The sequence below is a fragment of the Rhinoraja longicauda genome, chromosome 3 (genome assembly GCF_053455715.1).
Source record: "Rhinoraja longicauda isolate Sanriku21f chromosome 3, sRhiLon1.1, whole genome shotgun sequence".
NCBI classification, from domain to species: domain Eukaryota; kingdom Metazoa; phylum Chordata; class Chondrichthyes; order Rajiformes; family Arhynchobatidae; genus Rhinoraja; species Rhinoraja longicauda.
In genome coordinates, this window is record NC_135955.1 from 51,222,501 (window position 1) to 51,246,621 (window position 24,121).

Consider the following 24,121-nt stretch of genomic DNA (forward strand, 5'->3'; position numbering starts at 1 on the left):
GTCTCAAGAGCCACCTGGCAATACATTCATCAATGTGACTGTCAGAGCATTTGCTTTCTTTCATTTATATTGCTTAAAAATAACACTTCAAAGCATGTTCTATTTGTGTCCTTGACAACCATGTTAAAGCCTGGTTATGTTTATTATTTACCTTGGTGCTGTTTCTGCAGTCATAAAACTTCTTGCAGTTAACCCCCAGGGTGTTTCAACTGATTTCAGATGGCCAATTTAGTGAATTATTGTCATCTATTCCAAGTCTGAAAAGTTTTCTTGTCCTGGTGTTGCCATACCAGAAGTTTTTTATGAACAATAAAGATTTGGATGCCATGTTGTGTGAAGCAAGTTTGTAGTAAAATATGACCATCAATTTTGTTCATCTACTTTAATCAAATAATGCTTAATGCCAGGCAGTGAAGTCATGAGCCTACCCCATGTCCTCTTCACTTCATTAAATATAGTATTTTCTTCTATTAAAAAGATGGTGGAATATATTTCATGACAATTAAATATGTAGCATGAGTGATTACGCAAGATTTACTGTGGTAAAAATAGTTTCATATGTTGTCGTATTCAAACATACTTTTGTTGCTTGTTATAACAAGTGTCAGTATTACAGTATAGCAAAGGGGATTACAGAGGCATGAGGCAGGAGCTGGCCAGAATTGACTGGAAGGAGGCCCTAGCAGGGAAGACGGTGGAACAGCAATGGCAGGTATTCCTGGGAATAATGCAGAAGTTGCAGGATCAATTTATCCCAAAGAGGAGGAAAGTAAGAGGCACCCATGGCTGACAAGGGAAGTCAAGGACAGCATAAAAATAAAAGAGCAGAAGTACAACAAAGCAAAGAAGAGTGGGAAGCCAGAGGATTGGGACTCTTTTAAAGAGCAACAGAAGATGACTAAGAAGGCAATACGGGGAGAAAAGATGAGGTACGAGGGTAAACTAGCCAATAATATAACGGAGGATAGTAAAAGTTTTTATAGGTATGTAAAGAGGAAAAAAATAGTCAAGGCAAATGTGGGTCCCTTGAAGCCAGAAGCGGGGGAATTTATTATGGGGAACAAGGAAATGGCAGACGAGTTGAACCGGTACTTTGGATCTGTCTTCACTAAGGAAGATACAAGCAATCTCCCAGATGTTCTAGTGGCCAGAGATCCTAGGGTGACGGAGGAACTGAAGGAAATCCACATTAGGCAGGAAATGGTGTTGGGTAGACTGATGGGACTGAAGGCTGATAAATCCCCAGGGCCTGATGGTCTGCATCCCAGAGTACTTAAGGAGGTGGCACTAGAAATTGTGGACGCATTGGTGATCATTTTCCAATGTTCTATAGATTCAGGATCAGTTCCTGTGGATTGGAGGGTAGCTAATGTTGTCCCACTTTTTAAGAAAGGAGGGAGAGAGAAAACGGGAAATTATAGACCAGTTAGTCTGACATCAGTGGTGGGGAAGATGCTGGAATCAATTATAAAAGACGAAATTGCGGAGCATTTGGATAGTAGTAACAGGATTGTTCCGAGTCAGCATGGATTTACGAAGGGGAAATCATGCTTGACTAATCTTCTGGAATTCTTTGAGGATGTAACCAGGAAAATTGACAGGGGAGAACTGGTGGATGTGCTGTACCTTGACTTTCAGAAAGCCTTTGACAAGGAGATTAGTGGGCAAAATTAGAGCACATGGTATTGGAGGCAGGGCACTGACATGGATAGAAAATTGGTTGACGGACAGAAAGCAAAGAGTGGGGATAAATGGGTCCCTTTCAGAATGGCAGGCAGTAACTAGTGGGGTACCGCAAGGCTCGGTGCTGTGACCGCAGCTATTTACAATATACATTAATGACTTGGATGAAGGGATTAAAAGTACCATTAGCAAATTTGCAGATGATACAAAGCTGGGTGGTAGTGTGAACTGTGAGGAAGATGCTATGAGGTTGCAGGGTGACTTGTACAGGTTATTTGTGGTAAGTAATAGGAAGGCAGGTGGTGAGAATAGGAAGGCAGAGTATTATCTGAATGGTGTCAAGTTAGGAGCAGGGGACGTACAACGAGATCTGGGTGTCCTAGTGCATCAGTCACTGAAAGGAAGCATGCAGGTACAGCAGGCAGTGAAGCAAGCCAATGGAATTTTGGCCTTCATAACAAGAGGAGTTGAGTATAGTAGCAAAGAGGTCCTTCTGCAGTTGTACAGGGCCCTAGTGAGACCGCACCTGGAGTACTGTGTGCAGTTTTGGTCTCCAAATTTGAGGAAGGATATTCTTGCTATTGAGGGCGTGCAGCGTAGGTTTACTAGGTTAATTCCCGGAATGGCGGGACTATCATATGTTGAAAGACTGGAGCGACGAGGCTTGTATACACTGGAATTTAGAAGGATAAGAGGAGATCTTATCGAAACGTATAAGATTATTAAGGAGTTGGACACGTTAGAGGCAGGAAACATGTTCCCAATGTTGGGGGAGTCCAGAACAGGGGGCCACAGTTTAAGAATAAGGGGTAGGCCATTTAGAACTGAGATGAGGAAAAACTTTTTCAGTCAGAGAGTTGTGAATCTGTGGAATTCTCTGCCTCAGAAGGCAGTGGAGGCCAATTCTCTGAATGCATTCAAGAGAGAGCTAGATAGAGCTCTTAAGGATAGCAGAGTCAGGGGGTATGGGGAGAAGGCAGGAACGGGGTACTGATTGAGAATGATCAGCCATGATCACATTGAATGGCGGTGCTGGCTCGAAGGGCCGAATGGCCTCCTCCTGCACCTGTTGTCTATTGTCTATAACATGGATTGCATTATTTTAGTCTGAGAGATAGGACTAGCAGTATTTTTTTTACATCATTGCATCATGGTCGGAATTTGCTGAAGCAGTTTTGTACCTTATTGTTTTAAACAGGTGGCACACAACGCCTCCCTCGCATTGTTGGAGCAGCCATGGCAAAGGAACTTATCTTTTCTGGACGAGTGGTTGATGGCACTGAAGCAAAAACAATTGGTCTGGTCAGTCACGTTGTGGAGCAGAATGAAGCTGGAGATGCAGCCTATCACCGAGCATTATCCCTTGCAAAAGAATTTTTACCTCAGGTACATAAATTCTTTTAATATTTTTCTTGTTAAGATTTTTCAGTACATTTTCCTAAAACTTACTATTATATTTTAAAGAATGTATAACACCAAACAAAACTATGTTACAAGCAACAAGATGGCTAGGACATGGACCCAACCCCAAATTACCAGCTCACAGCAGAATATTTTTGGGAAGTTCATAGATCAATTGAAAACACCTCTGACAGTGCAGCAGTCCTTCAATACTCTGCAGAACTAACAACCTATTTTTTTGTGCTCAAGATTCTGAGCTTGCTAATAAATGTTGGCCTCAGTATCAACATTAACCTTAGTAACACCTCCACAATAGCCACCATAGATGTAATTTGTAATTATAAATGTGGACAATGAAATTGAGGAAAATGTTCTCTTGACTTTCTTTTTAGCAGTCTGTAATGGGTCATCCAACTTCACTATGGCGTTGAGGCACTTGCATGGTGTTACACACAGTTATTGCGCTGAAAAAGAGCATTTAGCCTGATTTGCTCATCTTGGTGTTTGTGCTTCCGTAATCCTCTTCCCATCCTCTTTTATTTCACCTCATCAATACCTTTTCCACTTCTTTCTCCCTCACGGTAATCTATCTTACTTGATAGGATAGGCATCTGTGCAAATCACCTGAATTACTTCTTCCAATGATATATTTTACATTTCAACCACTCTAGGCAAACAAATTTCAAATGAATCACTTATTCGTAACTTATATTTTGGTCTTGGGTTAAACATAGAAACATAGAAAATAGATGCAGGAGGAGGCCATTTGGCCCTTCGAGCCAGCACCGCCATTCATTGTGATCATGGCTGATCATCCACAATCAGTAACCTGTGCCTGCCTTCTCCCCATATCTCTTGATTCCACTCGCCCCTAGAGCTCTATCTAACTCTCTTTTAAATTCATCCAGTGAATTGGCCTCCGCTACCTTCTGTGGCAGAGAATTCCACAAATTCACAACTCTCCGGGTGAAAAAGTTTTTTCTCACCTCAGTTTTAAGGTTCTGGACTTCCTTTAAGAGGAAATATTTGTATGTCTAAATAGAGAAAAGAAACTCCACTGTCCATTCAATGCTGATGAATGTTATTACAATTTTGGATTAGATTCGGTAAATCTTATTTGCACCTTCTTCAGTAACTTTGTATTCTTTCAGTAATATGGAGGCAAACCTTTCAGTCCTTCAAGTAAGTCCATTATGGTCTGTGCATGATGAGCGTAACTTGCTAATTAGAATACAAAGTGCTGGAGTAACTCAGTGGGTCAGGCTGCAACTCAGGAAGACATGGATGGGCAATGTTTTGGGTTGAGCTGCTTCTTCAAACTGATTGTAGTGGGGGAAAAGCTGGAAAAGAGGTGGGGACAGTGCAGAGCCTGGCAAGTGATAAGTTGGTACTTGTTAATTTTTCATATCTGACTCTTCAAAATGAACCCCGAACTTTGTTTACTTTTAATATGACCAAATTAGCTTACAATGCTGTTTCTCGTTATCTGGTCACCCCCATTAATGCACTCATTTTCCGTGGAGATATGAGATTTTTTACTTAGCAAAATATACCACTTCACAGTTACCCCCCAATTATATAATCCCATTTGAAATATTGAAATTATACCTCTAATTCCAAACTATAAGCTATTCATACAACAGGCTTCCCAGTATTAAATCTTTGAACATTCTGGACATTCTTTCCCAGTTTTAAACTGATTTATCACCTTTAATTAATATACTCAGATTTCCATTTCACAGATGCTTTGCTTACATTTGTCCACTTATTTGTTGACTCCGCAGTACTTTTAATAATTAACATTATTTAAAGAAGGCTCCCGGAGTGAAAATAAGAAGCTTGCTTTTATAGTTATTATTATTACTGTGAGGTGTTCTCAGCTATGGAAGATAGTTGGAACCTGCCAGCATAACCAGGTAAGTGTCTCTTTTAATCATTGAGATGCAGCACAAGAACAGTCCCTTCAGCTCAATGGGTCTGCACCAACCATTAACTATGCTAAAATTCTACCACTCGCCTACTTGCTTTACAACAGTCAATTAACTATCAAACCGCACATCTTTGGGATGTGGAGGGCAACTAGAGAACTTTTGGAAACACAAGAGACTGCAGATGCTGGAATCTTGAACAAAAACAGACTACTGGAGGAATTCAGCGGGTCATCCAGCATCTTCAGTCATGTCTCAGTTTGAAGAAGGGTCTTGACCCGAAACGTCACCCATTCCTTCTCTCCTGAGATGCTGCCTGACCTGCTGAGTTACTCCAGCATTTGTGAATAAATACCTTCGATTTGTACCAGCATCTGCAGTTATTTTCTTATACTACCTGTTGCTCCACTGCGATTTCACCTCAAGGTATGTCCACTTTGAAGAAGTTCTCCTCCTCTCTTCGACGAGAGTTTAGCAGCATGCTCTCTCGCTGCTCCCCCTCTGTGATTTCTCCCAGAGTCGCTACCACAGCCACATCTGCTAAAAGATCAGTCTGAAGAAGGGTCTCGACCCGAAACGTCACACATTCCTTCTCTCCTGAGATGCTGCCTGACCTGCTGAGTTACTCCAGCATTTTGTGAATAAATACCTCAAAATGTTGTTTGTCTGTTTCCCTCCAAAGACGCTGCCTTACCAGCTGAGTTCCTCCAGCAGTCTGTTATTTTTTGCCTATTAGGAATTCTGTGAAGTTTTAATGATAGTGCTAAGAACAAAGACTTACTTTCTGGAAAACTTGCAAGGTCAAATATGTCTTCTGTTACTTCCTGGCATTGTAGAGTACAACATAATTCATATGGTGTTTAGGAGAAGAGGTTTTGGCCTGTTAGAAAATTCATTTCAAAATTAAAGTGCTATGTATTCTTGCCCCTTGCTGATTAAATGTGTTTCAAGACAAATAGTCCAATGAGAAGCAGCTGCTCTCAATTATATGATTTGCACTCTTTGAAATTATAAGGTCAATGCTTTGTACATATTTGATTCATTAGTATGTTTGTTTATCATGTGTGTTCTAAGATTCTTGAGTTAAATAAGTTTGTGTTAATAATTTCTTGTATTTTTAAGGGACCCATTGCAGTGAGATTAGCGAAACTAGCCATCAACCGAGGCATAGAGGTAAATTTTGTTTGTCTATGTTTGTCCATTATTTGTCTTATCAACTATGGATCGTATAATATTATTCAATAGGAACTGTTATTTTAAATAGGTTATTTTCAGTCCTGTGCAAGTACTGCCCATCCTATTCAGAACTAAATTTAACAATGCTAAACTCTTAACTATAGTTTTAGGGGATGCATTGGGAATTGGTTTACATGTCAGTATTGCTATTTGTTATTTCACTTATGGGTTGCACAAATGATGTGTGAAATTTATTTATAAATTAATTCTGATGGAAATAGGCTGGAGTTGCAAAGCCTACATCTGATTCACAAAGTGTCATTGTCATATTAATTTAATCCAGTCATTCTGTTGTTTTATTCCCAAGGGTTTCTAGAATAGTTTCCGTAAAGGGATTCGAATTTATTAAAGTCCTAGAATTCTCTTCTATTTATGGAAGAGGATTCTAGGATTTAAATTCTCATTTTTAAGTTCAAGTATCATCCTCATCTCTTATTATCTGTCCTTCAGGCAGGCAAAACTACGTTTGAAGGTCAGGCAAAACTGTATTTTGGGTATTATAAGTGTGATCAAGACATACAATAAACCATAGGATAGCCACTTTGATATAATATGCACTTGCATGTTTTTTTCATATAGATCCAAGTTTTAAGTTTTTTTAAATATTCTTTCAAAAGTTCACTTTTTTATTTCTCTAATCTTCTCTATTCCATTAATGTGTCAAACACTACATTCTCTTGAATCTGACATTCTTGCACATACCTCACTCCATTCCTCTATTAAAGACCTTCTGTCACCGATGGACCTGAACCCTCAACATTTCCACATACATTTCCATGCACCTCTTCCTTTCCTGTAAGATAGTCTTTGATCAAACAGTATGGACGCTTTAAGAACCTATACAGTAAAACCTCAATAATCTGCTATCTAACTATTCAGAAATCCCTAGGGTTCAACACATGAGTTTATGTTTGCTGCGTTTCCTTTCGATTTGCTGAGGCCCTAATTTCTGTACTCCCTCACCACTTAGTGTAGAAACAAGGATCTGCAGATGGTGGTTTACACAAAAGGATACTGAGTTCTAGAGTAATTCAGCAGGTCAGGCAGCATCTCTGGAGAACATGGATAGGTGATGTTTTGGGTCGAGACCCTTCTTCAGACTTACTGCACTACTCTGTCTTATTTTCCACTTACTTGGTTCACTGGAAAATTTATCATACTGTATAACATAAAAAAGTGAATTGAAAATGTGTTGAGGTACTAATAGAAATTGTTTCTAGTTGTTCAGAGAATGCCACTACAACACCATGCAAGTCATGCCACATTGGAGTTTTACTGTATTCCTTTTGGCATCTTCCAGACCAATTAAATGTCTGTCTATAGACATAAAAACCTGGAGTAACTCAGCGAATCAGGCAACATCTCTGGAGAGAAAGGTCTTGACCCAAAACGTCACCATTCCTTCTTTTCAGAGATGCTGCCTGCCCTGCTGAGTTACTCCAGCTTTTTGTGTCTTCGGTTTAAGCCAACATCTGCAGTTCCTTCTTACTCATAAATGTCTGTCTAGTTCTGCACCAAACGCAATAACAGGGCCTTCTGAAATATCTGGTAAAATAACAGTGAAAAAAGGGGTTTTATAAACTACCCTCTGTTTGTTAAGAACTAGTCGCAGAGTGAAAATTGGGTGCTTAACTTCACAAACATAAAAATTACCTTATCTGTATAGGACTGAGAATTTAAATTTGGTTAGGTGTTAAAAAATAATGTCTGTATTTTTCCCAGAACAAAATCTTTACTCGGTCTTGTTTGATTATCAATCCAAAGCTCTATCATCATCATCTTTATGAACATTGACTTGGGCATTGAGTTAACACTGTGACTTTGCTTCTGGATACCAAGTTTGGGCTGATGGATTAATAATTTCCTTCTGCTCAAATACATGTTTTAGTTGTCCAAGTTACACCATTGATAGTTTTCTCCTTGCAGGTCAAGGTCATAATGGGTTCAAAACTATGGCTATTAAAAATTCAGTTTGGTAAAAGAAAGAAAAAACAAAACACACATTTCACAATTCTTGAATGTTTATGTGGGATGGCATAGTGAATGTTTTACACTTCATCGGTTTGTGTTTTGCTACCGTTTGGTACTAAAAGTGGAGAAACATTCCCTTCTCCAAAGAATGCTGCAAATACTTAAAGATTCTAATGTTGGATTCAGATGATAAACTGGACACGGTGTCCCAGGGCTAACCGAGCTTTCCTTTTATAAAAATAAAAATAAATATCAGCAACTGAATAAAATCTCATGGAATGTGCAGCACAAGCAGGCAGTCAGCCCACTGGTGCACATCGTTGATACCTCTTTCAGCTAACTTGTTCAGTTTATATTTCAATTGCTTTCTTCACCTTACTATTATTTACCTTCTCCTTAAACACATCTTTACTGATCTATTCTGCCATTGCTTCTGCCTGTGAGATTTCATCTCCTGTTTAAGCCAGAACTACCAAAAACAGAATGTTCTTGACATGTAGAAATATTCAACCATTATTAAAGATCTATTCATACAGTTAAAAACAGGGTTTTTTTCATTTTACAATGTTGAAAATCTGGCACTAAAATACACTCAAATACTTAAACTTTGATTTTAAGCCTTATTATATAGCTTCACTGTTTGCATTCGTCCCCATTTGTGAGTCAGAAATAGTCTGGCACAGTTTGTGCAAATTCCCCATTTCGAGTGAAACAGAATTATTGTAGCTGCAGACTCTTTGCTGATTCTGTAAACCAGACCTTCCTGGCAAGAGGCTGTTGAAGCCTTTCACGGCGACAGGTCCATTCTCACTAAGTTTCCTGCACACGAGACGTGTTAATTAGTTAGTTAGGGAGCAGAATGGAGATTATGTGGTTGCAACCAAGACTCTAGGATGGTGTGTTGCTTCTCTGGTTGTCCAAGATGTCTCCAAGGACATTCTCAAGGGGGAGGGTGAGCAGCAAGGTCATCATGCACATTGACACAAATGACGGGTAGGAAAAGTGATGAGAGTGAATGCAGGGAGTTAGATAAAAGGTTAAAATGCAGGACCTCAACGGTAATAATATTAGGTCATAAGGTCATAAGTGATAGGAGCAGAATTAAGCCATTCGGCTCATCAAATCTACTCTGCCATTCAATCATGGCTGATCTATCTCTCCCTCCTAACCCCATTCTTCTGCCTTCTCCCCATAACCCTGACACCCATACTAATTAAGAATCTATCTCTGCCTTAAAAATATCCATTGACTTGGCCTCCACACCCTTCTGTGGCAAAGAATTCCACAGATACACCACCCATTTTCAGATTACTGCCAGTGCCTCATGCTAGTGAGGGTTGGAATAGGAAGATAGGACAGATAAATGGGTGGCTGAAGTCTTGATGGGGGGGGGGGGGGGGAGAGGAGGCCTCCAATAGCCAGCAGAAGGTAGAGAAACAGAAATGTAGACAGATTATTGTGAATATGCTAAAGCACCAGGGTTGGCGTAGTGAGCAACTTTAACTTCCCCAAATTTGACTGGGACTTGTTAATGTTAAAGGCTGAGACAGAGTAGAATTTGTTTAGGTGTAGCCAAGAGGGTTTCCTGAAACAGTGTGTTCATAGTCCAAATTTATAGGAAGGAACTGCAGATGCTGTTTTAAACCAAAGATAGGCACAAAATGCTGGAGTAACTCAGCAGGACAGGCAGTATTTTTGGAGAAAAGGAATGGGTTACGTTTCAGGTTGAGACCCTTCTTCAGAGTCCAATTCAAGGAAGACCATTCTGGACTTTGTACTGGGAAACGAGCCTAGACAGGTAACTGGTGTTTCAGTAGAAGAATATTTTGGGAACAGTGATCACAACTCCTTCAAATCCATCGATCAGCCAAAACATTATGACCTGATGTGCCAAAACATTATGACCACCGGCCTAATATGCTGTTGGTCCTCCGTGTATGTGCAGCCCCATACGCAGCAGGGTGCGATGCACTGTGTATTATGACAGATTCCTCCCCTGACCACCATTAACATTTTCTGTTACTTGTGCTACAGTAGACCTTCTGTCAGTTTGTACCCTCATTGCCCTTGTGCATCGATGAGCCTTGGGCGCCCAACACCCTGTCGCCGGTTTGTGATTTGTCCTTCCTTGGACCACTGTCAGTAGGTACTCACCACTACTGACCAGGAGCACCCCACAAGCTTTGCCGTTTCAGAGATGCTCTGACCCAGTCGTCTGGCCATAACAATTTGGCCCTTGTCAAAGTCGCTGAAGTCTTTACTCCTGCCCATTTCTCCTGCATCCAACACATTAACCAAGAACTGGCTGTTCACTTGCTGCCTAATATATCCCACCCCTTGACAGGTGCCATTGTAACAAGATAATCAATGTTATTCACTTCGCCTGTCAGTGGTCATAATGTTTTGGCTGATTGGTGTTGTTATGAATAAGGACCAGTCTGGATCTTGGGGGAAGGTACTAATTTGGGATAAAGATGATCACAGCACTTTTAGGCATGAGTTAGGGAGAGTAGATTCAGGCAGTGTTATGGGTAAGTTCACATCTGACGTGTGGGAGTTGTTTAAAGGCCAAATGATCAAAGTTCAGAACTGGCATGTTCCAGTAAGAAGGAAGGATGAGGGTGGCAAGGTAAGGGATTCTTCAATGACCAAAGAAGTTGTAAATTTGATCAAGAAGAAAAAGGAAGCATATAGGAAGATTTAGAAAGGTGAAATTAGACAAGGTCTATGAGGAATATAAAGCACACAGGAAAGAACTCAAGTAGACAATTCGAAGGGCCAAAAGGGGCCCTGAAATGTCTTTAGGGAGTTGTTTTAACAGAAAGCCCCAAGGCTTTTTATATGTACATTTTTTTAAAAAGCCTAACCAGGAAGAAGGTAGGATTGCTCATTCCTCTGCCTGGTGTCAGAGGATATAGGTGAGGTACCAAATGAGTACTTTGCATCAATAGACAATAGACAATAGACAATAGGTGCAGGAGTAGGCCATTCAGCCCTTCGAGCCAGCACCGCCATTCAATGCGATCATGGCTGATCACTATCAATCAGTACCCCGTTCCTGCCTTCTCCCCATACCCCCTCACTCCGCTATCCTTAAGAGCTCTATCCAGCTCTCTCTTGAAAGCATCCAACGAACTGGCCTCCACTGCCTTCTGAGGCAGAGAATTCCACACCTTCACCACCCTCTGACTGAAAAAGTTCTTCCTCATCTCCGTTCTAAATGGCCTACCCCTTATTCTCAAACTGTGGCCCCTTGTTCTGGACTCCCCCAACATTGGGAACATGTTATCTGCCTCTAATGTGTCCAATCCCCTAATTATCTTATATGTTTCAATAAGATCCCCCCTCATCCTTCTAAATTCCAGTGTATACAAGCCCAATCGCTCCAGCCTTTCAACATACGACAGTCCCGCCATTCCGGGAATTAATCTAGTGAACCTACGCTGCACGCCCTCCATAGCAAGAATATCCTTCCTCAAATTTGGAGACCAAAACTGCACACAGTACTCCAGGTGCGGTCTCACCAGGGCCCGGTACAACTGTAGAAGGACCTCTTTGCTCCTATACTCAACTCCTCTTGTTACGAAGGCCAACATTCCATTGGCTTTCTTCACTGCCTGCTGAACCTGCATGCTTCCTTTCATTGACTGATGCACTAGGACACCCAGATCTCGTTGAACTCCCCCTCCTCCTAACTTGACACCATTCAGATAATAATCTGCCTTTCTATTCTTACTTCCAAAGTGAATAACCTCACACTTATCTACATTAAACTGCATCTGCCATGTATCCGCCCACTCACACAACCTGTCCAGGTCACCCTGCAGCCTTATTGCATCTTCCTCACAATTCACACTACCCCCCAACTTAGTATCATCTGCAAATTTGCTAATGGTACTTTTAATCCCTTCGTCTAAGTCATTAATGTATATCGTAAATAGCTGGGGTCCCAGCACCGAACCTTGCGGTACCCCACTGGTCACTGCCTGCCATTCCGAAAGGGACCCATTTATCCCCACTCTTTGCTTTCTGTCTGTTAACCAATTTTCTATCCATGTCAGTACCCTACCCCCAATACCATGTGCCCTAATTTTGCCCACTAATCTCCTATGTGGGACCTTGTCGAAGGCTTTCTGAAAGTCGAGGTACACCACATCCACTGACTCTCCCTTGTCAATTTTCCTAGTTACATCCTCATCTGTATTACATCCGCATCTGTATTCACCAAGGAGAAGAACATTGATGACAGTAAGATCAGTGTGGAGAATACTAATGTGCTAGGGCAGTTTGAGATCAAGATGGTGGTGCTGTTGGGGTTCTTGAAGTGCATTAAGGTGGATAAATCCCTCAGGATTGGATCTATCCCAGGTTATTGAAAGAGGCAAAAGATATGTAGACAGATTATTGGAAATATGCAAAAGTAGCAGATTTGTCGTAGTGAGTTACTCCAGCATTTTGTGTCCATATTATCCATGCTATTTGATAAAGCTAGTGCTGCCTTCCAGAACAAAGTACGCCACCCTGCAGGTCACCACGGTTCGTGTAAACATCCACATACTATTTAAATATAACAGGGCATCTGTTTTATACCAGCCTTGTCAACAGTGAACTTCAAATAAAATGTAGACTTCCAATAAATTGCCAGTGATTGCTACATAAAAGTAAATACCATTGGCCTGCAATGACCTGCAACTACATTTAGCAGCTTTGGCTGTACCCACTTTCCTGAAAATTATTTCTTTCAAGGAAAATAAGGCCACACTAACAGCATTTAATTTTTTTTTAGGTTAGTAAATAGAGGACCACACATGGTGTTCAGCTAACTCATCAAGTTGCCTAACTTTTTTAAGCATTTTTAAAAAAACCATGGGAAATATTTGGCTTTGTACATTGTTTATTTTTAAATGTCACAAAAGTCCTGATGAATTTGGTATTAAAAAAATAAGAACACTTATACTGGTAATCACCTTTTTTGACATTTTGTGATCTATTGTAACAGTTGTATCTGTAGTTGCCAGTTCAAATAGTACTGCATGCTTCAATTGAGCAGTTCAACAAGGGGACTACTTACGCAGCTGCAACTTGACTCAAGGTGTTCTATCTGAAACTATTGGTGCCAGGGGAACTGTAGGAATGAATTATTTTGCATGCTCTTTGAAGACAGTTCTCCTCTAATATCTCCCTGCAGCAGAATAAATCAGCCTTCTACCATCTTTTGTAGAATGGTAAAAATCCAAAAGAAATGTAGAGAGGTTGTCTATGGAATAGAAAGTTTCCTCTGTGTCATATTGCAAAATGTTCGTTTCTTAGTTGTTGTGTAAAGGATTCCCTGACAAATTAGGTTTGTTTTGTGTTAAGTGGTATCACAAATGTGGTATCACAATTATTTCCATCATGTTGTGCAACCAATGAAACTAAAAGGAGTTAATGAGGCAGGCAGCAACTGGGGTTGTTAATTAATCTATTATCTCAAGCACCTTACATTTACATTATTGTAAAAAACCTTTTCATAGGAATGTAGGATAGGGTGTCTCGTGGTGGCTGTTGAGGGTTCAGGTTGATCATTTTATTGCTGGGTTTGTTCGATGCAAATAGACTAAACAGAGGAACAAGAAGATGAACAGTGAATGTTAGGCCTCTGGGGAGTGTTGTAGAGCAAAGAGATCTAGGAGTGCAGGTGCATGGTTCCTTGAAGGTCGAATCGCAGGTCGATATCTGAGGTGGCCAAAAAGGCTTTTGCCACATTGGCCTTCAGAGTATTGAGTATAGAAGTTGGGAGGTCATGTTGCAGTTGTATAAGACTTTGGAGACACCGCATTTAGAATATTGTGTTCAGTTTTGGGCACCATGTTATAGGAAAGATATTGTCAAGCTTAAAAGGGTTCAGAGAAGATTTACGAGGATGTTGTGAGGATGTTGCCAGGACTAGAAGGTGTGAGCTATAGGGAGAGGTTGAGTAGGCTGGGTCTCTATTCCTTGGAGCGCAGGAGGATGAGGGGAGATCTTATAGAGGTGTACAATATCATGAGAGGAATAGGGTAGATGCACAGAGTCTCTTGCCCAGAGTAAGGGAATCGAGGACCAGAGGACATAGGTTCAAGGTGAAGGGGAAAAGATTTAATAGGAATCTGAGGGGTAACTTTTTCACACAAAGGGTGGTGGGTGTATGGAACAAACTGCCAGATGAGGTGGTTGAGGCTGGGACTATCCCAACGTTTAAGAAACAGACAGGTACATGGTTAAGACATGTTTGGAGGGACATGGACCAAGCGCAGGCAGGTGGGTCTACTCTAACTGGGACATGTTGGCCAGTGTGGGCAAGTTGGACGAAGGGCCTGTTTCCACACTGTATCACTCTATGACTCAATGAATGAGAGCCTGCAGATGCTGGAATGTTGAGTAAAAACAGACTGCTGAAGGAACTCCAAGTCAGGCGGCATATATGGAGGGCATTGAGCAAATGATGTTTTGGGTCAAGACCCTTCTTCGAACAGCAATTTCCCCTCGCTTACTTCAATTTGAAGGAGGCAAGGTGTGGAGTTATAGATGGGTCTAGGTTGGGAGGAGATAATTAGTAGATGCCTCGGGTGGGGGGAAAGAAGGTGAGAAATGGAGAAGACAAAAGGGTGTAAATGACACAATCTGATGTGAAATGTAGAACCAATGGAGGGGGGGGGGGGCGGTTGAGAGAAGTAAAATTAGGGATCTGGAATAGGGAGGGGTGGGTGATGATTGGATAGAGGAGAGGAAAGAAAAGTAAGTCATTTTACCTGAAAATGAAGAATACAATGTTCATGTCATTTAGGTTGTAGGTTACCTAGGTGGAATGTGAAGGTGTTGTTCTTCCAGTTTACGCATGGCCTTATCCTCGCAATGGAGGGAGTCAAGGACAGATAGGTCAGTATAAGAATTGGAAGGAGAATTAAAATGGCCACTTACCGCAGTCTCCAGCGGGCCCAGTGATCACAGAGCAAGTGTTCGGCAATGTTGCTGCCAAGCCTATGCCTTGTAAAAATTATTCGTGCTCAAATAGGATAGGATAAACATTCATTAATAATGCAAGCAAGGCTTGCGTATATATTCATAAGAGGAAGATATTTAGTTTAGTTTATTGTCACGTGTACCGAGGTACAGTGAAAAGCTTTTGTTGCATGCTGTCCAGTCAGCGGAAAGACAATAATTGATTACAATCGAGCCGTTTACAGTGAATAACATTTAGTGCAAGATAAAGCCAGCAAAGTCCGATCAAGGATTGTACAAGGCTCACCAAAGAGGTAGATGGTAGTTCAGCATTGCACTCTGGTTGTGGTAGGGTGATTCAGTTGCCTGATAACAGCTTGGAAGAAACTCCCTGAATCTGGAGGTGTGCGTTTTCACACTTTTATACCTTTTGCCTGATGGGAGAAGGGAGAAGAGGGAGTGGCCAGGGTGCGACTCGTCCTTGATTATGCTGCTGGCCTTGCCAAGGCAATGTGAGGTATAAATGGAGTCCATAGAAGGGAGGTTGGTTTGTGTAATGGTCCGGGTTGCGTCCACAATTCGCTGCAATTTCTTGCGGTCTTGGAAGGAGCTGTGATGCATCCTGATAAAATGCTTTCTATGGTGCATCTGTAGAGGTTGGTGAGCGTTGTAGGGGACATGCCAAACGTCCTAAGCCTTCTAAGGAAGTAGAGGCGTTGGTGTGCTTCCTTGATCGTTGCTTCAACATGGGTGGTCCAGGAGAAGATGTTGGTGATTTTGAGTCCTGGGAATTTGAAGTTTTCAACCATCTCTTCGGCACCGTCAATGCAAACTGGGGTATGTGTACTGCTTCGCTTCCTGAAGTTGATTACTATATCCTTTGTCTTTCTGACATTGAGAGAAAGGTTGTTGTCTCGACACCAGGACATGAGGTTCTCAATCTCTTCCTGTACTTAGTCTCATCATTATTTGATATCCAGCCCACAATGGTGGTGTCTTCTGCGAATTTGAAAATTGAATTAGATTTCTATATGGCTGCACAGTCGTGGGTGTACAAGGGGTAAAGAAGTGCGATGAGAACGCATCTTTGCAGAGCATTACAATGTTATTGACATCAGAAGATCAACTAATGAACTAATAGAATATAGAATAAAATGAGTAATTACACCAAATTTTAACTGCCATGTCAAATAATAAAACTACAAGTACAGGTGTGAACTTGGGTTGTATTTCAGATTTTTGCTATGGGAGCCATTGGGAGGATTACTTCAAAGAGAAGCTTCAGTTTATTTTTCGAAGTCATCATTCTTTACTCTACCATCGTTCTCCCTTCATTCCTCTTTCTTTTCTTTAATTTTTCTCCCATTTATTAATACTTATTTCTTTTTCAGGTTGATTTGAAAACGGGGTTAGAAATAGAAGAAGCTTGTTACGCTCAGGTATATGCTTAATGTTGTCGGTTTACTCTGTTTTAGCTGCTCATTCTTAAATGACATTTTCCCCTAAGTATTTGTATCTTATTGTCAGGTTTACTGAGATATACGACACACATTCTTATGCTTGCTATCCTGGCAATTCATACCACACGAGTACATCAGGAAATTCAAAAAACAAAATAAACAGTGTCACAGTGAAACTCTCCGACATTCACACTCTATTTCTGACCACGTCAGCACCACGTCAGTATATCAAGTCACACTCGAGATTAGAATACAGTAGGTACACTGACTGCCAAAGTGTAAACTTTCTCAAGTCAATGTGGTGAGGATTTGAAGTAGTTATTTGTTGTCCTGCCAACACATCCTGCATGTGCAATGAGCTTCTCCTTTGAAACGCTGCTACTTTTTATATCAGGTTCATTCATTGCAACAAAACTTTATGAAGTAGGGAAAAGCAAACAAAATAGTCATCTTCATAATTGTGAATACAGTTTACAATTGCTAACCATTTATCCTATGCCGTGTATATTAGTATCCAAGAAGTTGGCTGGATTGTCATTGCTTTGACAAGTAATTTCAAAAATTTTAGGATTATAGAATAATAGATCATGGAAACTGAGCCCTTTGGTGCAACTTTCCATGCTGATCAGGTTTTATCTATTACTTATCCCTCCTGGAGTTTAGCAATATTTATCCACTCTTCATTAAACAGACAAAGCTGTGTCCTTAAGTTGTTTTCATCATTGTTGTCTGCTTTGTCATTGCAAGCTCTATAAACATACAGGATATCGAATTAGCGAGTCTGTATAAAAATGAGCAGCAGCACACATTCAGCCAATTTTTTGTGGGTAGTAAATAGATTAAAGATATTCAGTTTGCTTTTAAAGCTGAGTTCGGTAACATTGTTTTTGATAAATTCTTTCCTAGAAAGTCAGCAGCAAGAGGAAATTGCATCAGGAGTGATCACATCATAATGGAATTGTTCTTGGTCATTAGTTAATAAGAATGGAAATGCCAAGGAGGATGTTTGAAAGTCAAACGCAGATTCAGGAATCGATATTTAAAGTGTTTATAGAGATGAATTGCAGATTTTTTACTAGATAATTATTGCATTTAACATTATTAGGCTGCAAGAAAAGAAAAAAGCTTTTGTGGAGACTAGAAATTGTAGGTTTTTTCGTTTAGTTTTAAGATACAGCGCGGAAACAGGCGCTTTGGCCCACAAGTCCGCACCAACCAGCGATCCCTGCATATTAACACTACCTGACACACACTTGGAACAATTTTACATTTATACCAAGCCAATTAACCTGCAAAGCTGTACGTCTTTGGAGGTAGACACAAAATGTTGGAGTGACTCAGCGGGACAGGCAGCATCTCTTGAGAGAAGGATTGGGTAACATTTCAGATCGAGACCCTTTTTCACATGTCTTTGGAGTGTGGGAGGAAGAGTCCTGACCCAAAACTCTGTCTGCCCATTCCCTCCACACATATTACCTGACCCACCAGGAATGAGTAGGTTAACCTATGATGAGCATTTGTCAGCACTGGGCCTGTACTCGCTGGAGTTTAGTGGAATGAGGGGAGACCTCATTGAAACATGCAGAATAGTGAAATGCTTGGATAGAGTGGATGTGGACAGGGTGGTTCCACTAGTGGGAGAGTCTAGGACTAGAGGTCCTAGAATTAGAGGCCCCAGAATTAAAAGACGTTCTTTTAGGAAAGAGATGAGGAGAAATTTCTTTAGTCAGTGGGGAATTCTTTGCCACAGAAGGCTGTAGAGGCCAAGTCAGTGGATATTTTTAAGGCAGAGATAGATAGATTTTTGTTTAGTACAGAGGTCATAATCTCTACGGGGAGAAGGCAGGAGAATGGGGTTAGGAGGGAGAGATGGATCAGCCATGATTGAATGGTGGAGTAGACTTGATGGACCGAATGGCCTAATTCTACTCCTATCACCTATGACCTTATGACCTAATTTCTCGATCACGGTTTTGTTCAAAATCTTTTGCGGGTGTGTTCATATATTTGACTATATGCAATACAGAAATTATGACGAGAGCAGTTTTTAAAGTTTCCGGAATCTGCTTCATTCTTAATATGGTGTTTTACTTTCCTAGTTTTACAGCGAGTCTGAAGTCAGAATCTAAACCTATTTAAAAAAAATTGCAGGTGATTCCAACAAAGGACCGAATTGAAGGAATTAATGCTTTCAAAGAAAAACGACTACCCCGCTACATTGGGAAGTAAAGGTACACATCAGAAGCAGCATGTACAACGAGAGGAAAATATTACTATTTATGGTGTTTTCTATCTACGGTATTCAGATGCTACTTGATGAAAAATACTGTTCAACAGCCATAAGTGTATTATCTCAAGAAAAATGTGCAGAGCTACTATACATTTTTCTGCATATTTAACATTTGCTGCTATACAAATTCTTTGGGATGCCCTATTTTATGAAGCATAAATATTGCAACTGAAATCTATTTCCCCTCATGATTCAGAAATAATTTTAAACAGTTGCAAATGCAAGAAATGGAAGAATAAGAATTGGCATATTTAGACCTTGAATATGTGCCAGTACTCAATAGGATTGTGGCTGGTTTATATTCCAATCCCATATAAACATGTGATGATATTTGCACCTTGTTTTGAATGAAGGGGTATGAAAGATTTATCACCCTGTATAGCATTCTTGTGATCTTAATGTAGCTTTGTTAAAATGTTAATCAGGTTTTACAAGTTAGTATTGATTTCATAGATCAAAACATTTGAAACATATCTCCTTAAAATCTGATTGTTATGGATAAAGATATAATTCTGAATGTCTAAACAAACTTTTTAAAATTTGAAAATGTAGCACAGTTGTCAACATTAATGGGAAGAAATGTGATTTTATATGACAATGAAATAAATAACTTATGCAAAGTACATTATTTGTTACATTTCTGTTCTCTTGCCATCGTGGAGCAGATGGTATTAATGGTTGGTTTGTTAACTCAGTTATTACAAAAGACCTGTAATACATAGAGGCATTCCTCCAAAACTGCCTTCATAAAGTGGCAGTTAAAGTATCTGCTGCACCAAAATGATACTTGATAAGAGTCATTCAGCACAGAAAATTGCCCCTCAGCCCAAATCACCCATGCCAATCAAGCTGGTCACATTTGCCTGCTTTTGGGCATATCCCTCGAAACCTTTCTTATCCATATACCCGGCCAAATGTCTTTTAAATATCGTTATTGTACCTGTCCCAACTACTTCCTCTGGCAGTTTGTTCCATCTACCCACTACCATGTTGAAAATTGAAGAAGTTGCCCTCAGCTTCTTATTCATTATTTCCTCTCTCACCTTAAACCTGCCCTCTAGTTCTTGATTCTCTTACCCTGGGAAAAAGACTGCATTCAGCTCATCTCTGTACATCCATGTTCTCCAGAGATGCTGCTTGATCTGCCAAGTCACTCCAACACATTTATCATTTTGCCTATCTATTCTCCTCATGATTTTATATCCCTCTAAGATCACCCATCATCTTCCTAAGCTCCGCCAAACTAAATTCTCCCTTTCTCCAGGTCTCCCTTTTGCCCAGGCCCTCAAGTCCTGGCAACATCCTCAAATCCTCTGTGCATTCTTTCCAGAGAATTTATCATCTTTCCTATAGCAGGGTGACGAAAACTGAGCACAATACTCCGTGCGGCCAATGTCTTGTACAACAGCAACATGATGTCCCAGCAATGGGCCCAGCACCGATGCCTGAGACATACCACTAGCCTTAGGTCTTCAGTCTGAAAAACAACCTTCCACAATCATAGTTTTCTACATTAAGGCCAATTCTGTATACAGTACGATGTACCAGCATCTGCAATTCCTTGTGTCTAAATGTGTACAGAATCAGCTTTATGGTAGGATACAGACTGATGGGTCCAGACCCAAAATATCACCTATCCATGTTCTCCAGAGATGCTGCTTGACTCACTGAGTTACTCCAGCACTTTGTGTCTTTTTCTGTATATTGTTAGCCAGCTGTCCCTGGAACCTGTGCAATCTAACCACCCCGATCAGCCTACCACGTGGAACCTTAAAGGCCATGGTGACGTCCATATAGACCATATCTATGGCCTTGTCCTCATCAGTTTCTTGGTTACTTCTTCAAAAAACATTAAATTCGTGAGACACTATCTTCACACACAAAACCATGCCAACTATCCCTAATCAACCAGTCTTTCCAAATGCATGTATATCTTAGACCTCAGAATCTGCTCCAGTAATGCATTTTTGTATTAACAATGATGATTATTTTTTAATTTCATGTCATCACACAACAGTTTGCCAATAGCGAGCCAATTTTAGTGCCACGTCGTTGGCCTCTGCAAGATCCTTTACAGTGCATGTGCCATGCAGCATGTCACAGCTCAAGAGATGTTCCATAGTCTAACGGCCCCGCCCGCACTCGAGTCTGCCGCATCTTCAGTATATCCCCACTTCAGCATGTTCGATCTAATATGAACCGACAGTTAAAATGAATTACTTCATAGTGTTGTTCAATTCTTTCTGCTGCCCAAGCAATCTCTGAGTAAGTTGCGCTGGAAACTAATAATTTTTATTGGTTATATTTGCAGCTTTCAATATTTTCCACTAAATTTTGAAATTAATGTCAACATCTATTATACCTTGAAGCCTAATTAGTCAGTGTTTCATTGGATCTATAGAACCCTTTGTCTTTTTAGGTATATCTGCGCAGCCTTACTTCAGCAGAATATGGATGGCAGGCTTATTCAACGACAGAATCCAAAGTGTAAATACATATGAAATAGTAGAAGACTAATCAATGCCAAGGTTGTTTTGTTGGACCAGCAGACAAAATGATACACATCATGAGCATTGCTATTTCCAAAAGAAATAAAAGCTGTCTAAACAGTACCAGTAATGTGTGGAGAGTAGGAATTGTATGAAAAATTGTTATTTTAGGCATGTTAAGAATGTAGTTTGATGTACTGACACCTAAATCAATAATCCTCTGCAGCAGCTAGTTGAAAACTACACCACAAGAACATGTTATTGCATAGTTCTAAATTTGTGAATTTGTCAGCATCCAGGACTTGTAAAGTTTAGCAGCAAGTATTTTGGTCGCTCCGATGCTGCACATCATGTTATTAAACACGTGCAATAATTTTCTTGTCACTTCAAATGGCTCCTACTGTTTGATTACTTTCGAATCTCTACAGGCAAATTTTAACAGTGAATCAGAATCTGCAATTGAGCTCAACTGATGTATGTAGGTACTGCTGGGATGTTGATTTCCTGATCAATCTCCAAGAATTCACAAACATTACTTTGGTTACAAGATAAGTAATCAAGAAAAGTAAATTTAATCTAGTTTACTTCACTACCTGCTCCATACAGATGAGTGCTTGCACATAATCCACACAACACTAATCCACATCATGGGAATGAGCAGAATCCAAAAGTACAGGTTCAGAATAATTAAATTTGTGTTTATGCAGATGTTATGCTGTCTGCACACAACCATGAGTAGACATAAAACAAACTCATTAGTTTGTGCAAAAGAAAAGTCTGGATTATTTTTTAAATCTTTTATTCCTGCATTTTACATTTGACTTGATAGAAATTTAAAGTCCATGCCAAGTCATGGAACCCATAGTTTCTTCACCACATAGAATGTGTAGCATTTAAGCACCATACCATAAGTCAACATAGACTATTTTTCATATTTCTGTGAACTTCAAATAATATTATTTAAACAAACTTTAATTGAATGTTTTAAATATTGACTGCAATTTATAGACTATCTTCCAGATAAATATTTGGAAAATTCTTCAAAATTAGAGTAAATAATGCATATCTGAAAGGCAGTAATATTCATAGGGCTTGAATTTTTTAGTTTTACCAATGAAACAAACATAACAATCCCCAAAGGCATATTCCACTGACAACACTCTGATGAAATAAATGTAAACTATCCAAAATTCACATTTACTGTTTTGTATACTACCAGTGACTTCAAAACTTGCATCTGGACTACAGACAGAACCCATTTTTTTGGGGTGAGATTTGCTGCCAATGGTGTGATGATGGTGAAAGACATGGAGTAAAAGCATAGGCAGAAAGAAAGCATGCAACCAATGGTGTGTAGTTATATGAAAGAAAAAAAAAGTATTTTATCGAAGATGTAATAGCTAAAGCCCGAACTAGTCAGAATACCAAAGACTCGTTAATTCTGCTAACGTAAGTCAATCCATCAGTCAGCTTTCAGGTCACCCGAATAGTACATCATAAAGTATCATATCAAAAACTCCACACTCATGTTCCAGTACACTACTTAGTTCCTTGACAGAAAATGTAACTCAAAGGAAAAATGAGGATGTCATTCATTAAGGTGTTTGAACAATGTGCAATTGCTTTATGGACCCCTAACTGCTGTTTCTCAAAAGAGCCCCTTGCAGTGGGAATTCCTTCATATCCCCATCAGCTTCTCAGCAAATATTTTCCAAATGTTTTCCAAAGTTATTTGCATGGAAAGTAAACCAATAAATATTATTCCTGAGGGATCTGACAATAAACATGCTGTCTATACTCTGACAGGTTGACACAGACATTGAGGAATTGCTCACAATTAAAGGTTAAGATGTTGAATGGTAGATATTTACAACAAAAGACCATTACAGCAAGTCAATTCTACCCATTTTTCAGTTACTCCACTTTCCAGAGCTCAGTCCTTATCCTTGGAGGTTGCAACTCTCTGAGTGGTGATGCATAAACAAGGTAAATGACCTACTTATAACCAGGTAAAATACCCAAATTATTTGCAGGTTAGCCAAGTTTGCACATACACTTTTATAACAAATGAAACCAGATGTTTATTGAGGAGAAAATTAGAACCCATTTAACAGTACCCATTATATTTGGAATGGAGAGTGGAAAACAATGGTTACGCAGTTTCACATCTTCACTATTCCCCACAATAGCCACACTGTACTGAGGAGGAGACAAGCAAAAGTGCTATTTTGTAGTATTGTTCATTGGTGCCAGTGCTGATTATTTGACAGAGTAAAATGTGTGCATGTCAAATTGTTAACATTTTACATTTCTTTGGCAATGGATTAGTTCTGCGGGCAAGGTAAATCTGAGATTCCAAAGTTGGACATGGAACTTCAGACGTCAACCAGCAATGTGTGATCTCTGAGTTTAGCAGTATGACTATTAGATGATTGCAAATGGTTGACCTCAGGGCCATCTGGGAAAACGAGAGTTTCCTGGTTAGGACCTACAGTGAGGTTGCACGCCAAGGATACAGGAAGAGTGAAGGTGGGTGACTATGAGAAAGGGGAGTAAACGTGGAGTGCAGGAGACCTTCTTGGGAGCTGTCGGGGCAGAAGACGCTTCCAGTCCGAACGGCGGACAAGTCGGTGGCTCCATTGCTAGTGATGAGACTCGACCAGCAAGACCGGCGTCGGGCAGAGCCATAGTGGTGGGTGACTC

At 40.2% G+C, this 24,121-nt stretch overlaps 1 protein-coding gene across 1 annotated transcript in view; it reads left to right on the forward strand.

The window, feature by feature from the left end:
- Nucleotides 1-20,024, forward strand: part of auh (AU RNA binding protein/enoyl-CoA hydratase) — a 129,700-nt gene extending 109,676 nt beyond the window's left edge. Inside the window, exons 7-10 of the mRNA XM_078396099.1 lie at nt 2,882-3,069; nt 6,135-6,185; nt 16,571-16,618; nt 18,791-20,024. Of these exons, the coding sequence (XP_078252225.1) occupies nt 2,882-3,069; nt 6,135-6,185; nt 16,571-16,618; nt 18,791-18,868 (365 nt within the window). The 3' untranslated portion in view covers nt 18,869-20,024. The remainder of the gene's footprint in view (nt 1-2,881; nt 3,070-6,134; nt 6,186-16,570; nt 16,619-18,790) is intronic.
- Nucleotides 20,025-24,121: the final 4,097 nt, after the last annotated feature.